Source organism: Sitodiplosis mosellana, unplaced genomic scaffold (assembly GCF_009176505.1).
Source record: "Sitodiplosis mosellana isolate CC-2019 unplaced genomic scaffold, AAFC_SMos_1.0 Smas_scaffold_1, whole genome shotgun sequence".
NCBI classification, from domain to species: Eukaryota; Metazoa; Arthropoda; class Insecta; order Diptera; family Cecidomyiidae; genus Sitodiplosis; species Sitodiplosis mosellana.
In genome coordinates, this window is record NW_022595244.1 from 2,719,234 (window position 1) to 2,734,766 (window position 15,533).

General features: G+C 36.1%; 1 protein-coding gene across 3 annotated transcripts in view; it reads left to right on the forward strand.

The window, feature by feature from the left end:
- Window positions 1-13,373, forward strand: part of LOC129569066 (tyrosine-protein phosphatase non-receptor type 9) — a 42,663-nt gene extending 29,290 nt beyond the window's left edge. For all 3 annotated transcript variants that reach the window (XM_055447486.1, XM_055447469.1, XM_055447478.1), the window contains exons 4-6: window positions 10,608-11,702; window positions 11,781-11,988; window positions 12,117-13,373. In XM_055447486.1, coding sequence (XP_055303461.1) covers window positions 10,608-11,702; window positions 11,781-11,988; window positions 12,117-12,343 — 1,530 coding nt within the window. In that variant the 3' untranslated portion in view covers window positions 12,344-13,373. The remainder of the gene's footprint in view (window positions 1-10,607; window positions 11,703-11,780; window positions 11,989-12,116) is intronic.
- The last annotated feature ends 2,160 nt before the right edge of the window (window positions 13,374-15,533 follow it).

The following is a 15,533-nucleotide window of genomic DNA, read 5'->3' on the forward strand; positions in this document are numbered from 1 at the left end:
TTGATGGCGTTGGCCGTTAGTGTAATCGCTTTCGGTGGCCTTTTGAAATGCTGATGTGATTTTCAATTCCGTCGATAAGCATTGCATTTTTTCCTCTATTCGTTTTTTTTATGCTGGCCACAATACATTGGAATGTGGAAAGAATCACAATGTTTCTCTCTCTCTCTCTCTGAATAATTTTAATATGCGCTCAGGCGGCACAACAAACAATTTTTAATGGTAGCATTCACATTTGGTTGAGCTTAATTGAAATTCATCGCGGTTGGCGACTACCTGATGCACGCGCTCGGCATCGCGTCAATTGTGCGCTCTTCAACAATGATTTAAAAAATTATTTTTGCATTTCAAGCGAAAGCAAAATTGTGTCACCGCACAATTAAAATGCAGAAGCATTTTTTTTTCGCTGTCATATTCGTTCAATCGTTCACGAGAGTTGAGGTATTTGAGGTGGCGCGAAAAAGGAAGAATATGCGAATTTATCAACGGAAATTGTGAATACGCTACGGAATGGTATATATCTATACATAAATGCTGGCATGCTTTCTGTATGTCATTTGAAAACGAAAGCTACTTGCAGCCACTACAGAGTCGACTCGCAAAATTTCGTTTATAATACCAGTAGTGACGGAGATGCGACGCATTACGTACATATTGTGTGTATACACGGGCAGCACACATGCAAAGCAAAGGCAGGCAAAGCATAGCCAAAGCACGGAACACAACCGAAGGAATAATATATATCCATATGCACGAACGTCATGCCACTGACGTCTCTCCTGAACAACACACTTTCCTCGTCGTGTTGTTCGACACCGTGCAAACGAAATGTTTATATACATTCCGTACAAATACTTTAATCGCACACAGTAACAGCATAGCACCAAACCTACGCAACTAACACATCGTACACGTTTGAAGGCATGTGTTGGTGTCGATGCTGTGTTAGTTTCGTTTTGGTTTCCCTCTCGGGAATTTCCATCGCTTTTCAGTTTTATGTGAATCGTCAAACCAGAAAACTGCTGCAGCACCGTGGCAATCTGTGGTTTTCCAGTTTCAATCTAGTTTTTTTTTTACATTTGATGTACTTTAAACGACATTGTGTCTGGCAAATCGGTGAAGTACGAAATTTTGTCAACGTTTCATGCCAGATAAATTGACGTAATTGTTCTCTGAGTTTGGATAAGGGAAACGTAGTGAAAATCGATTTTTTCCCATTCATTCGCGGAGAGCAAGCGAGTTTTTGTGTGTGAAAGCGAGGAAAAACAATGTTCAGACAAGCCGCCAAAACGATTCGGCGTTCATTCGTTCAGTGTACGATAGCATAGCAACACTGGCGTTGTTTTTTGAACGAACCAGAAAAAAAAATCATGTGACTGGCACAAGTCACAATTGTGAGTGATGTGATACACAAATTGAGAATTTCGGGAAACTCCATTGCTCCGCACAAAATTGCACTTAAATCAACAGATGACAGAGATTTAGTCGCCATCTTTCGCTTGTATATTACCCCGAATTCGGTCAAAGTGACGAAATTTCGGTAGCAACAGCAAGAGATACACTCACACATACAAACGCTTTCACACGTTAGCTCATCGAATCAAACATTGAAGCTGTTTAAATAGAATTTCGTATATCGATAGTTTTGGTATTTCCTGCCCCAAATGACTTTACTCTTTCCGCGAAGACATCGATGAATATAAGTTCTGATTACAGTCACACTTTGTTTCGAGGAACATTTTGACATCAACATCACATTATTTTTCTGAACGAAGAAATGAACATATTCTATGAAGAATTGATGATATAGTGTGTTTATCATTGAAATTCCAAAAGAAATGACTTGCAAAGAAAAACAAATCTTAGGAATAAATCAGAGCGTAACATTTAATCAGAAAGACAAATAGTGATTCACATGAAATAACGAAGGAAAAGCGAGACGACATAAAATTATTTCGTGACAGTTTTGCTTGAAATCTCAGTCAATTCGGTTTAGCTAATTTTATAAATACATCAATTTTCTGTAACTCAATTTCAACCATTTAAAAAACACAAAATATTTAAGTCAAATTTGTTTAAGAAAATTTAATGTGCTTTTTACAAAAAAAAAAAATAATCTCTTGCTGTGACCACATATACACACACGTTGTTTCGATGTATAACAATCAATTCATTTACTAAGTGTCTTGACAAATTCGTTTCAATTTGGATACTAATCTAATTACGTTTAAGAGACAAACCGTTTTTTTCCCCAAATGTTCGTGTTCAGTGTAGACTTTTCCTTTTGTGTATAATTGAATAAAAGAAAAACGATTTAATTTTGAATCGCAGAAGCTCAAGCAACGACAATCGCTCTATTTCAAGTGCAATTGACAGAAACATACGCAAAGCACAAACAAACATTTCATCACAAAGCGAAAAAAAAGCAAAATTCTTTCATATGGAAATCGTGTAAGTTCGCATTTTGCCATGGAAAATAATTGTGTTTATTATCCTTCAAGTGAAATTGAATTGTTATGGGAAAGGAAAGAAAAAATTAGATTTCCTATTTATATACATTGGCTGGATAAGTAGATTGTGTGAAGTCTAAGAAGAAAAAACAGTTTTTCCCTGTTTGATTCGTCCTGTTTTGTTGTTGCTGCCTCCGAAGCAAAGCGCCGAGAGTGAGTGAAAATGCGGCAATTTTGTGTGATCTCGTTTTTCCGTGCGCTTTTCAGCCCAAGCAAAATAGGTTATGACCTCAATGAACTGCCACGTTCCGAGTGTATAGATGCAGACACGATTTTCTCATTCTGCTGCTTCTAATGCGATTGCAGTAAGTTGAATTCGAAACGGATCTGTTTGAGAGAGAAAGAAAGATGGAAAATTGTCGAATTCATTTTGAAGAAATAAATTTTTTTCATTATTTTTAGAATACCTACGCAATTGTTCTCATTCCAAGAGAAAATAAGACACGCTCCTGTTTCCAAATTTTGTCATCCCATTAGAAATGCCATTGTGATGAAAGTTACATAAAGAGCGTGAGAGTGGTCGGTTCAAATACACTATTTACATTTTGATGGAAGACTACTGGAGACATGTATATAAAATCATGTGGCCAAAGCTTGAATTTTGTTTTGATAAGATGGTTGTTTTTCTCCTTTTTTTCGAGGAAAGTTTCCATTCATCGAAGTAAACAGCAATATCAAAGTGGGTCGGTGTTCACCGAAAATCGAAAGCCTCTTATTGCTCAAGATAGTCCAGTTCTTTAAATATTTTAGCAGTAATTATCTCTTGAATTGGTCGAGACGACCTTGGTTGGCAAACAACTCATTGGCCACTCACTCACTCCCCCACTTAAACTGCATTTCTATGGCAATCAAAAAGGCCAATTCATCAGTCTGAAGTCGCTAGAAATGGATGAAAATTTCATGTGTATTGTGTAAGGTGGGTAAGGACACAAAGTGCCTTATATCGATTGAAAATTACATTGAGTCTGTGGTTTTGTCCCTCATCATCAACTGACACGCACGCACATCAAGACAATCATAATTCGTTTGACATGCAAAACTCAATGATTATCTTCATTAAAAACCACAACGACTACATACAAATGTCAACAAAGATATGCCATTGTGCGGGTCGCGCATTGACAACTCAGATCACGTCGACCGAAATGATTCATTGAAAATCAATATATTTACCGTGCACACAAATTGTCAATTGTTGCCATTCGATTTTATCAAACGCAATGCAAATGAAAATGGAATAATCATTTGTTTGTATTGTGTGTGTGGTTGGATCATTGGTCGCTCACACTCGTGCCCGCTTTCTTTGCTGAATATTTTATGGGCGCTCATTTCGTGGCAACTCGTTACATTCCCATCTGGGGTGAAATTAATTTTTATTGAATTTTCAGGTAATTTGCTCGATCATGCTCCCCGTTTTCCCCCACATCTTCCATTAAGCATGCCTTATTGATTACACCTACAACTGTTTAATGCGAAAATCACTCGAAATTGCAGAACATTCTATACGAGTCGTGCAAATCGTGAACAATTTATTTCATGTTCCGATCAAGACGTGAATAATGTATAAAATGTATAGAGAGAGAAATGAAACAAAAAATAAATAAGAATTGTCGATCGCAATGTGGCTTAGTGTTCTTTTGTATTATTCTTACAGTCATTGTTGTGAGTTGCCAAGGTCAAACTGTAGCTAACGACTATGACGACGACGCAGCGTAACGTGATATTATTATTTCATTTCTCTATGGAGAGAACTTTTACATCTATCAGATCTAATGCTTGGAGATTGTGTGTGTGTGTGTGTGTGTGCATTTTTTTTTTCATAAAACCGTGCATATGAAATGATTTCGAAATTAAATTCTCTCTACGCAATTTTGTACGTACGTGTGCCCGACCGTTCAATTACGTTTAAATATGGAATGAATTTGAAGTAATAATCAGTGTGAACTTGAAATTCGCTATCTTTTTTCGCTCCCATTCCGCGGCCCATAGACACACTAACGTCATTTCGTTGCAATTAAAATGTTATTAGAATCAAGTCTTCTGAGAAATCTCAACAACTGCGCAGTTAAATCAAAATTCCGAAAAGAGACGGGCGAAGTAGGCGAAGAAAACCCTGTTTTATAATTTAATTTTCTCAAAAAAAAATGCTTGATTGCTTTTCTTCATTCACAAGAATTATATAATGCTGTGAGAGAACGAAAAAATGCTGCTGTTGGTGCTGCTTTAAGCGCAAAAATAACAGCCGGGTGAATGAGTTTTACAGCTGTCAGTATTATCTATATCAATATTTATGGAACGAACGAATTATATTTCGGTTTTAATTACTTTTACAAGTAATTCGACTCAAATTTAAGGACTGTTTCCATTTTCAATGAAACGCGCTTTTGATATCGCATTTCAGATGAATTGTTGACATAAAGTTTTCAAGAGTTTATTTTATGAAAGCGATGTGTTCTTGTTCGTTTCATGTGATGACTCGACGCCAATTGGTTCGTAATACAGTCCCACTCATCAAGCGATGAGCTCAGTTCATGAATCAAGTTTTTTTCTGCTGTTCTAACTAGAAAATATCGTTGATGCGAAATACAATTCAATAAAAGCGTCAATTCCATTGAATTGTGTGAATGCAATGAAATGTACGGATTCAGTTGTGCAATAAGTTTGATCACACATCAGTTGTGCTATACGCACATGAGCTAATAATAAGCATCGTATGTTGTAAATAAACATGAAAAATGTAGTTATTTGCAAACAAACATGACTCACAGCACTGGAATATTATGACGAAAATGAGAATTGAAAAAGGACTCGGTCACAGTAATTGAAATCAATCTGTATTTGTTTTGAATCACTTGTGAGCTCATTGCACAGTAAACAAAAACCGAACGCCACTTGTGGGGGCATCAAACTTGGAAAAAAATGGAGTCGGATGATGTTGATATTTGTCGTCATGTACATATAGTACATATCAGATGGTACAAAAAACCAGCACAAAAATCAATCAACATTTGCAACGAATGTCAATTCATGTGAAAATTCAATCTCCATTTGGCGAACTTCGATGGAAAAGGTGATATATATTCGTGGCCATGCAAATAAAATATCCTACATTCTCGGTATTACTCCAAATGTTTGCATATTTCCGCTGAGCGTTCCAATTTTATTAAATTTGTTTTGTTGTTGCCGGCAATTTCATTAAATTCTGCTGAAATAGACGCCACTCGCAAGATACATGCAATGTAAAACACATAAAATTATTGAAAAAAATGGTGCCATTCAAATGGGAAATTTGAATTGCATTCAATTTGTTTGATGTTCCAATCTAACCAGTTTTTTGTTCTGTGTGGTTTTGTAACGCAGTGTTTAGCTCCTACCATGTGGCTGTCATGCTCATGCATGCATTTCACTTCATATCATTACTATACGGCTTAGATAGCAGCCGAATTAGTCTTTTTTTCACGTTAGCGAAAGAGAGAGAGAGAGAGAGAGAGAGAGAGAGAGAAAGAGAGGAAAAAAGCGTGGCACGAATTTGAAACGAATCCATGTCCATGAAAATGAGCGATAATTGTGTACAAAGCTACAGTTTTTCTTTCACTCCCATTTTTTGTTCTAAAAGAAAAAGAGGTCACGCAAAGCTAATGCGAAAAAAAAACTATCGCTTAAACAAAGCCAAAAACTCCAGCCATAATTTATCAACATGTTCTGGGTTGTAAATTAAAACTTTGCTCTCATTTTGTGACGGCACCAGAGTTTTTGTCTATTCTCAGTTTTTGCCTATCGCACAAGGAACGAATGAGAGTGGAAAAAAGACGGCTTTGGCTTACCGCGTTGGCAAATGACAGATAAACTCTGTACAAAGAGAACACATTTATTATATATATATATATATATATATATATATATATAGGTTGAAGATGTAAAAGGGATAATAAAATCGGCGGTGAAAACTTGCTGTATGACAGTACGAAGGCGGATAGAACTATGCAAAGAGAAAATATTTATGAAACACTTACATCAAAATGGCTTCGTCAAGCAAATTAATTTGAATGGAATGTAGTGTGTGTAAGCAAATGAGATAATATTTTCATGTAAAATTAACGATCCATACCACCCAAATGCATGCCACTTTTTCAAATCGATCTAATGTATGGCAGTTTTCTGTCTTGTTGCTATGTGGCTTGGCATTTGGAAATTGTGAATTAAGTAGGAAATAAAAAAGGAAGATTCATTTTCTCCACATTGGTGCCACTACAACACAAACACACGTACAGCGTAGCTTTTGTGTGGGTTGTTTCAATGACAACAAAAGAGCTTTGAAAAGTATTAAACTTTCTTCTTGTCATGCCGCACACATACACACAGCACATTTCAATCATTGTTTCAGCTGAGTTTGAAAAAAATTAAATTGGTATTTTATGAGCGTTCACTTAAGCTCAAGAGGTTTTTCGAAGAATGAACGAGGGAACAAAAGATATCAACACACACACACACACACTAGAAATAAGATCTTTGAATAGAAACGGATCTTTGTTGTCAAACTGATTCTACAACTGGCTTTCAACCATTTTCATCGAGGTATTATTGAAAATGTTGTCCTTGATGAATGATAAAATAAATGTTATTATTCGACCGAAGAAAGTCAATTCCTTTCGTTTTCTCCGGGGAAACAAAAAAAAACCCGTACAGAAAAGAGCTCTAACGACTTGGAATGCATTGAAAGTCGGTCGAATACCCATATTTCAGCTCCCAATCCGCTCGCATGCATAGCAAAAGAAGCACAACAGCAACAGCAGCAGCAACAAAGAATAACCAGCGGTATATTTGCTCAACTAGGTCATAGCGTGATGGCTTGAAATATGTTATTCTAAACTACTTTGACCGATGTTTATTACGAGGTTTTGGCTCTGAGGAACTCCTTGTTTCTGTGCTCGAAAGCAAAAGTACTTGTTACGCAATTCGATTATTGGAGTGCTTTGAATTTTTTGGCTTGGGTCGCATCGTCCCAATAATGTCAAATGACAAATGAGCATTTCTCGAAGTAATGAACGTTGGAAGCAATCAATTGAATGCTGAACGAAAACAAAGGCATGTACCAATCGAATGGCACTTCGAATGTCAGAGCAATTTCTCAACCAAAGTCCGTTTCTTCTCTGTGTCATTTGTTGTTCGTTTCGCTTCATCTTTATTGACCGATAAAAAAGCGATATATCGGTCGTTTTGATGTGCTCTTTTTTATGTACCGAAAACCATTTCCATTGGCTGGGTATTCTAGTTTTGTGAAAGGATTTTCCGACAAAAAAATAATAAGTGACATAAAAAGAGCGAACACACAGAAGAAAAAGCAGCAACAACACGCTTGTTGGAAGAAGTATTTGGCGTGCATCTGCTGTTTGATGACTGCTTCACTATATATTTAATGTCAAGAAAATGTGTGAATTAATAAATCATCAATGTCGAAGCAAAGTCTCATCGTGTGCCACACGTACAAATTGATTTGCCAAGTGAAAGTTCATTTTTATCGAGAAGCTCAAAGAAAAAGCAGAGACCGATTTTTTTTTATCCATGAACAAAACAAGCAAGTAGTGATGGCCCCATCATATGCTCCGTATTTTAGCACACCTTTTTTGTCTTGACCTGTCTTCGTCAAACAGAACGAAAAAAAAAACACAATTTGTCTGACGTGTTTGAAATGCGAAAGCAACGTGTTTTTGTTTGTCGAACACCGCACGCCCGTTTGCCTGCGCGATTCGAATTGTGTGGTTCAAGCAATTGCTTACGAAACACATATATACAGCAAGTGAACAAATTGCACATATGTTTGCTTGGCAACCGTAAATGAAATGCAATGAGCAAAAAAAGGCACCGACAGAACTGTAAACGTTCTACATTGGAATGGTGAGCCCAATAAAAATAACAAGCGTTGCACAGATGATGAATGCAGCGTTGGTCTCATAACCGGAGCGAAAATAAAAATAAAATGCAAACTGCTGCAAAGAAACGCGAACAAAAACAAATAGTAAATGCGGGCAAACGAAAAGAGAAGCGAAAAAGATACACAACACCATACAACAAATTTGTTTCTTTGTTTAACGATGAAAACGAGCAAAAGACAAAAACAATGTCATAAATTTAGATTACATCCTTTGTATAATGACTGTACCATGATCGACTGATATAAATGGACGTACCGATGGAACGACGCTTCAATAATGAATGCGTTAAAAATTCTTGTGCGATACAATGAAACCGAACACACTCAAAGACCTCGCACCGAAGTCCAATCAAACTTTTTCAATTTTTTTCTTTTAAATATATGCGTGGCGGTGAACAACTTACCTTCCGCGCAAATGAATCATATCCACTTAATTCCAATCATTTTTTTCAAAAGTAAATTCAAATAAACACTCACCGATTCATTTCCATTTTGTTTCTGTTGAAAATATGTATTCTTCCATTCTGTTTTTTTACTTTCTTCCTTCCTTTCCTTCTTTTCTCTCTTCCTCTCTTTTTTCTCTATCTCTGTCTCTCTTTCCCACTGTTTTTGTTTCTTTTCGAAGAGTTTGTTGCCCGCTGAAGACAACTTCATATTTCTTTGCACAAACTGAAATCCATTAATTTGAGGATTCTATTTGCGAAAGTTCAAGAGTTTATCGAAAGCGAGATAGAAAGATAGCGGCAGTCAGAGTTAGGGTGAGAGAGAAAGGAAAAACTTATATAACATAAGATGTTCAAGAATTGAAATGTCGTTTCGTGCACGCGAAAAATTGGTTTGCGAATTAAATTTTTGCCACCCGAAAGAAAAATGATTTGATCGTGTGCGACCCGGATTCTCTAAGCGCACGCAATTTTTATGGAAATTGACGGCGCGCATGAGAACGATAAACAGAGCGAAAAAGAGAAAAACAAGCTGTTTTCCCATCCTTATGAGCACGGCATGTGCACAAGCACGAGCACACATTGCAAGGGAAATTCACACAAATTTAAAGGACGAACATGTACACTTTATTTGCGCGCGCTATACGTAATTTCGGTTGAATAAACACCACGACTAGCAAAACATAACAACAACAACAAAGGTGTTAAAGGATATTCCATCCTGTTCAATCACATATACGCAGAGAGTACGTGCGGATTATTGTGGCAAGCGTGTTGAATGTGCTGTCGAATTTTCGCCCAAGCCTTAAGGGACATATTAACTTTTGTACCCTCAATTCGAAATGAGTGCAATTTTTGGTAGTGTCCATTACAGCTGAAATGTGCAAACACGAACACGAGAACAAGAAGAGCTTGTACTTGGGCGATGACTCATCCGCATTTCTCAACTCTGCCAGTTCAATGTTTCGTGTCAATGCACGGCATTGTAAACATTTGTACAGCGCAATTCCTCCGTCTGTTAAGCAAATAACAATAGAGCAGCAATAAAAATGGTATCAAGGAACTTGAGTGTTGTTGTTTTTCGGGTTTGAGTTTGTCAAACGCATTCAAAATAATATAGAGGGGTTGCGCTTGTATTCAATGCAGTTTGGTGTGCGTTCACCAGTTAGGTATATTTCGGTGCGTTTGTGCATGTGTGTGTGTGTGTTGCGAGTCTATGAATTGTGCGTGCATGCGGAATGTTAGGGAAGAACACAATTGTTTATTTCCGTTGCTGCGTACATTTGATTCGCTCACTCTCATCCGATGGGCTTGATGGACTCCTTATGCATTTGTTTCATTCGCACGCACAGATTTACCTTCGTATTTTGCAATCAGCCGAATTTTGTGGCCTGCTTTGTGTCAAACGCATCCAATTTGTTGTTGTTGAGCATTTGGCGTGAGTGCGTGCGTTCCATGCGTTTTATCGATTTTAGTCTTGTTTATATTTTGGTGGCGTTTAAAAGCCATCACCAAAATCTGTGCATTTGTTCATCAAAGTGGTTCCGTTTTGTTCCTTTTTTCACATTCGAATCATAACCAATAATTTTAGCTCTATTTCGCCACTCCGATTATTTCTCAGTCGATTTTAAATAATAAGTAACCATATTATTGTTAGTATTAGAAGAAAAAAATGTGCCGCAATAATTAAATTCTAATTTCTCTTTCTTTTGCTTTCTATTACAGGGTGGCTATCCAGCTCGATTGAAAAAAGTATTGATTGTGACGGCACCGTTGTGGTTTAAGGCGCCATTCAAAATATTACGTTTATTTGTGCGAGAAAAATTGCGCGAACGTGTATTCACCGTGTCAATTCCACAGTTGAGTTTGCACGTACCACGAGACAGTTTGCCAGTCCATCTGGGTGGTACGCATCAGATAAATCATTCCACATGGTTGCTAAATTGTCAAAAATCGATGACGAATCGTGAAGACGAACACACAGCCAGCAGCATTGGTGAGCAGCTGCCATCGCAAGCGTCACCAATCAAAGAGATCAATTGCAGCGTGGCCAGTAGCAACAGTGTGAATGGCAACAGTAATGGCAGCACCGATGACGTTGAATTAGTTAGTGTTGTTGATCAACAGCAGCAATTGAACAATCAAAATAATGCCGACAATGCAGCAAAAGTACACGCCGAGAGCAATAATGATGACACAGCACTGGTTGTTAGTAATGGTGAGCCGATAAGCGAAATGTGGTCTGAAAATCCACCGAGCAGTGCATCGTCCGGTTTTAGTGACGATGATAGCTTAGCATACACCGAAGGCGATCCAAAAACCGGCGAACAAATCGTTCAAATGGTACGGGAACGGGGCCGTGATGGTTTGGCCAAAGAATATTCCGAAATTCGTTCACGTGCACCGGACGGAACGTTTCAACAGGCTCGAGTTCGGGCAAATTTGGCGAAAAATCGGTACACGGACGTTTTGTGCTACGATCACAGCCGAGTGATTTTATCCAAACAGAACGATGAGACCAACTCGGATTATATAAATGCCAACTTTGTTGATGGTTACAAACAGAAAAATGCATACATTTCCACGCAAGGACCGTTGCCGAAGACATCTAGCGATTTTTGGCGCATGGTATGGGAACAACATTGCCTAGTGATTGTGATGACCACACGCGTTATGGAGCGTGGCCGAGTGAAATGCGGCCAATATTGGGAAACTGATGTTGGTAGCGTTGCACAGTACGATAATTACTGCATCAAAACGACCCATGTCGATTCAAAGGAGGACTACACCGTCGTATCGCTAGAGCTTACTAATATAAAGGTGATTAATTGTTTTGAGCATTATTTTCGTCTTTTTTTCCTGGATTTGCTCACTAATGGCTTTCTTTTCTACTTGCAGACTGAAGAAACACGAAAAATATCGCATTGGCAGTTCACAAGTTGGCCAGATTACGGTGTACCCACATCCGCAATGGCGATGTTAAATTTCTTGCAGAAAGTCCGTGAACAACAAGCAGAGATGGTCAGAGAGCTCGGCGACACATGGGCTGGTCATCCGAAGGGACCACCAATTGTTGTTCATTGTTCTGCAGGCATCGGAAGAACTGGTACGTCTTAATGTCTCAGGCTCAACTTTAGTTGAACAAACGAATAACCAAACAAATAGCGCATGCATTCGGAACAATATCAAAATTTTCTATTGTGACAGCATTAATAATTTATCTCAAATTTCCAGGTACATTCATCACACTAGACATATGTATAGCTCGTTTGGAGGATGTTGGTACGGCCGATATCAAAGGGACTGTAGAAAAAATTCGATCTCAGCGCGCCTATTCAATACAAATGCCGGATCAGTACATTTTCTGTCATTTAGCTCTAATCGAATATGCGGTATCCAGGGGTATGCTGAAATCAGCTGACTTGAGTGGATTCGATGATCGGGAAGAGGATTCCGAGTAATAGATTCACCAGCATGCAGAGTTGAATCGACTATTTAATGATAAAAAGAAGAAGAAAAAAATTAAACAAATGGACGAAATCTGTTTAGAATATTTCTAAACACAGTTCAACAATACATGACTAAATACCGAATCGAAAATCGCATCTTCATTTTACTAAATTCACAATCGAGTTATATAAGTGAGATACTGCATGCGATTGTAAAGTGATTAGGGTGTGACAAGAAAGTAAGAAGCAAACAGAAGAGAAAATCATTAGGAAATTGTTTATCAAGTGATTCGGAATGAAGTGATTTTCATTTCATAGTTGTACAAAGAAGCATTTTAAAGCTCTAAATCACTTAAAATGTAACTTCAGATTTGTAATTTATTTAAAAAAAAAACACACACGCATACAACAAAAACAAAAAGCTCATATCATATCGAACCTCCAATATTCGATGCAGATATTGTTTTGAGAGATGAAAAGTAAGGGAGAAAAAGAGAAAGAAAGAAAGAAATGGTGATTATTTCTTTTTCGTAATAACAAAAGTTTTATTTTTTTGACTTTTTTTTTAATTAGAGCTACACTCCATCAGCTCTGTTTAATTTTTGGAAATTCTTTGTATGGCCATAACGAATGACATCATAGAATAATTCTTTTTTTTTATTTTAACATAATCGACATGAAATATTACTCTAATTAATTGTAATACCCTTAGACCAAGTTTTTTTTTGTTCTCATCAATTGTTACACATGAATGAAAAGAAAAAAACACGTAATGAAAAATAACAATAACTGTATTTATTTTGACATGAAAGAAATTTATTATCAACAGAGCAAGAGCAAACCAGAAAATTTAATCAAATTTGACATGAATATTGGATAGCCAATCGAATGATCGATTGACCATTAGGACTGTAGCAAGAATTGGAAATGATATGAAAAATGGAACAAAAGAAACAAAAAAATGCCGAAAATCAATGTTAAGATTAAATACATTCAAAACAAAATGAAAAATCATGAATAAACTGTATTTTTTAGGATAAAATAATGGGAGTATCAATTTGGATTTAAATGAACCTACACAATAACAAAAAAATTGGTGTTTTCGCTTTATCTTCGATTCTATGAAGAGATTCCTTATGTATGTTCTTGAGGTTTCTTGATTCTCTGGCACCATACCCAGAAATGTATTTCCAATGTAATGGTTTTTTTGTCTCATTTTCTAAACTTTTTTTATTGCAAGTAAACCGTACTTTTTACGGTTGCCCGCCATTTCCTTCAAACAAACAAAAAAACACCACCGTTCTCACACGATTCAATATAGTGTTTACAGCTATTTGAAAAAACGAACGATTTTATATATTTTTATAAACCATACCAGCAGCTTAATCAACCAGCGAATCATTAAACGAAAGTAAAACCAAACAACAAAATGAAAAATTAACACAAAAGTCGCCAAATGCTCAAGTTTATTCAGATTTATGTTTCGATGAATCATTCAATATTGAATCGATGAATATTCATCATCATTGTGTCACCAATAAAATAACACAATTTTTAAAACAAACATCACACACATAGAGTGTTCTAGTAGAACGATGTTCTACATGTACATGACAGAAAACCAAAATGTCACACGGTTCAAAATTTCATAAAAATATATATAGAGAATAAATTCGTATTTAAATGCTTTCAGATTCAAACTTTTAGATAGTGTCTATACAAATTTGCAAAATTCTTTGCATGGATTTTTTTTTCTTTTCTACAAAAAAATAAGTTGTTCCCGGTGTTTGGGAGGCCCTTTAGCAAATGCAATGGATATTTATTTCTTCTATGGCACATTAACTGTTTAAATGTGAACAAGAAAAGAGAAAAAATGGAGAAAAATTGTAGAAATTTGTTCATTTTGAAATGTGTCTAGCAAAATGTTTTGTGAAATCGGTTGAAATTGAAAATTCACGATTCTTTTTTTTCGGTTAGCAAAGAAGGCTGTTCTAACAACAACAACAACAAAAATATTAAATTATTAATTTAGACAATTTTTTTTGCAATTTTTGTCGGCTGTTTTTGGAACAAGTTTTTTTTTTCTTCAAGTGAACCTTTTTCGGTTCCAAACAAAAAGAAATGGAAAGAAAAATGCATTTGTTTTATTTTTTAAATGAAACTGCAAACTAATCCGTCGTAAAGAGAGAATATTTTTTCTAGAAATTCATTTTTTCTTCTTAGTAGAAATGGTAAAATATTGTTGAGCACATATAGCAACTGAAAAACGCAACCAAAAGATAAAACATAAAAAAATCAGAGACACACACATACACTTGCAGTTAACATATTTAGTTTAAATGAAATAAAATATGCGCAAGAAACAGAACATAAAAATATTGTTGTACACACTTGAATTTATGTAAAAGGAAAATAATTCTGGTCTGTTCTTGGGACAACTAAAGTCATTCTTTCGATTGCCAACCGAATGAATGATCGCAACGAGTAACAACAATTGTGTTTCTTTTTTTTTATAAATATCTAGTATATCGTTCGAGTCGAAAGCGAAGCACATTTTTAATGCTAGCATTAAATGAACTTTCATTAGACGCAGTGCTTCTATTTTTCACTTCTCATTCAATCCGGTATTCACTCATACTGAATGCTTCTTCCACAAAACATGCACAAAAGACAACAATATTCACATCGCATTTTTTTACCATTCTAACGAAATAGAATTGAACGAATAGTTGCTTACTAGAGCCGATAGATTAATGCATTCAATAGAATACAGCGTTGGTTTGTTTTTGATTCGGCAAACATGCTCATAACCATATTTATAGCTCACAGACAATTTCATGAGCAGTTGACAAACAAAATCAGAATAAAATATATAGATGAATTTACCTTTTGTCACACCGGCTTCAGACAATTATCGATGACTATCGTTCTCAATACATTAAATGTCTTCATGTTATTTGTAAATGATGATGAGTCAACAAAGGAATGAATATTTTTTCAGAGACACACACACACAACTTCTTAATCCAAAAGCGAAACAAAATACTATTTGACATTTATGTAAATGATTTACAGTTATTGTTTTAGACAAATTACACCCTCTCCAGTTGTGATTGGACTAGATTCTTTGATGATACAAGAAAAACACATACAAGAAATAAATGGAAAGAAATCGTATCCGAAAACGATATTACAATCGATG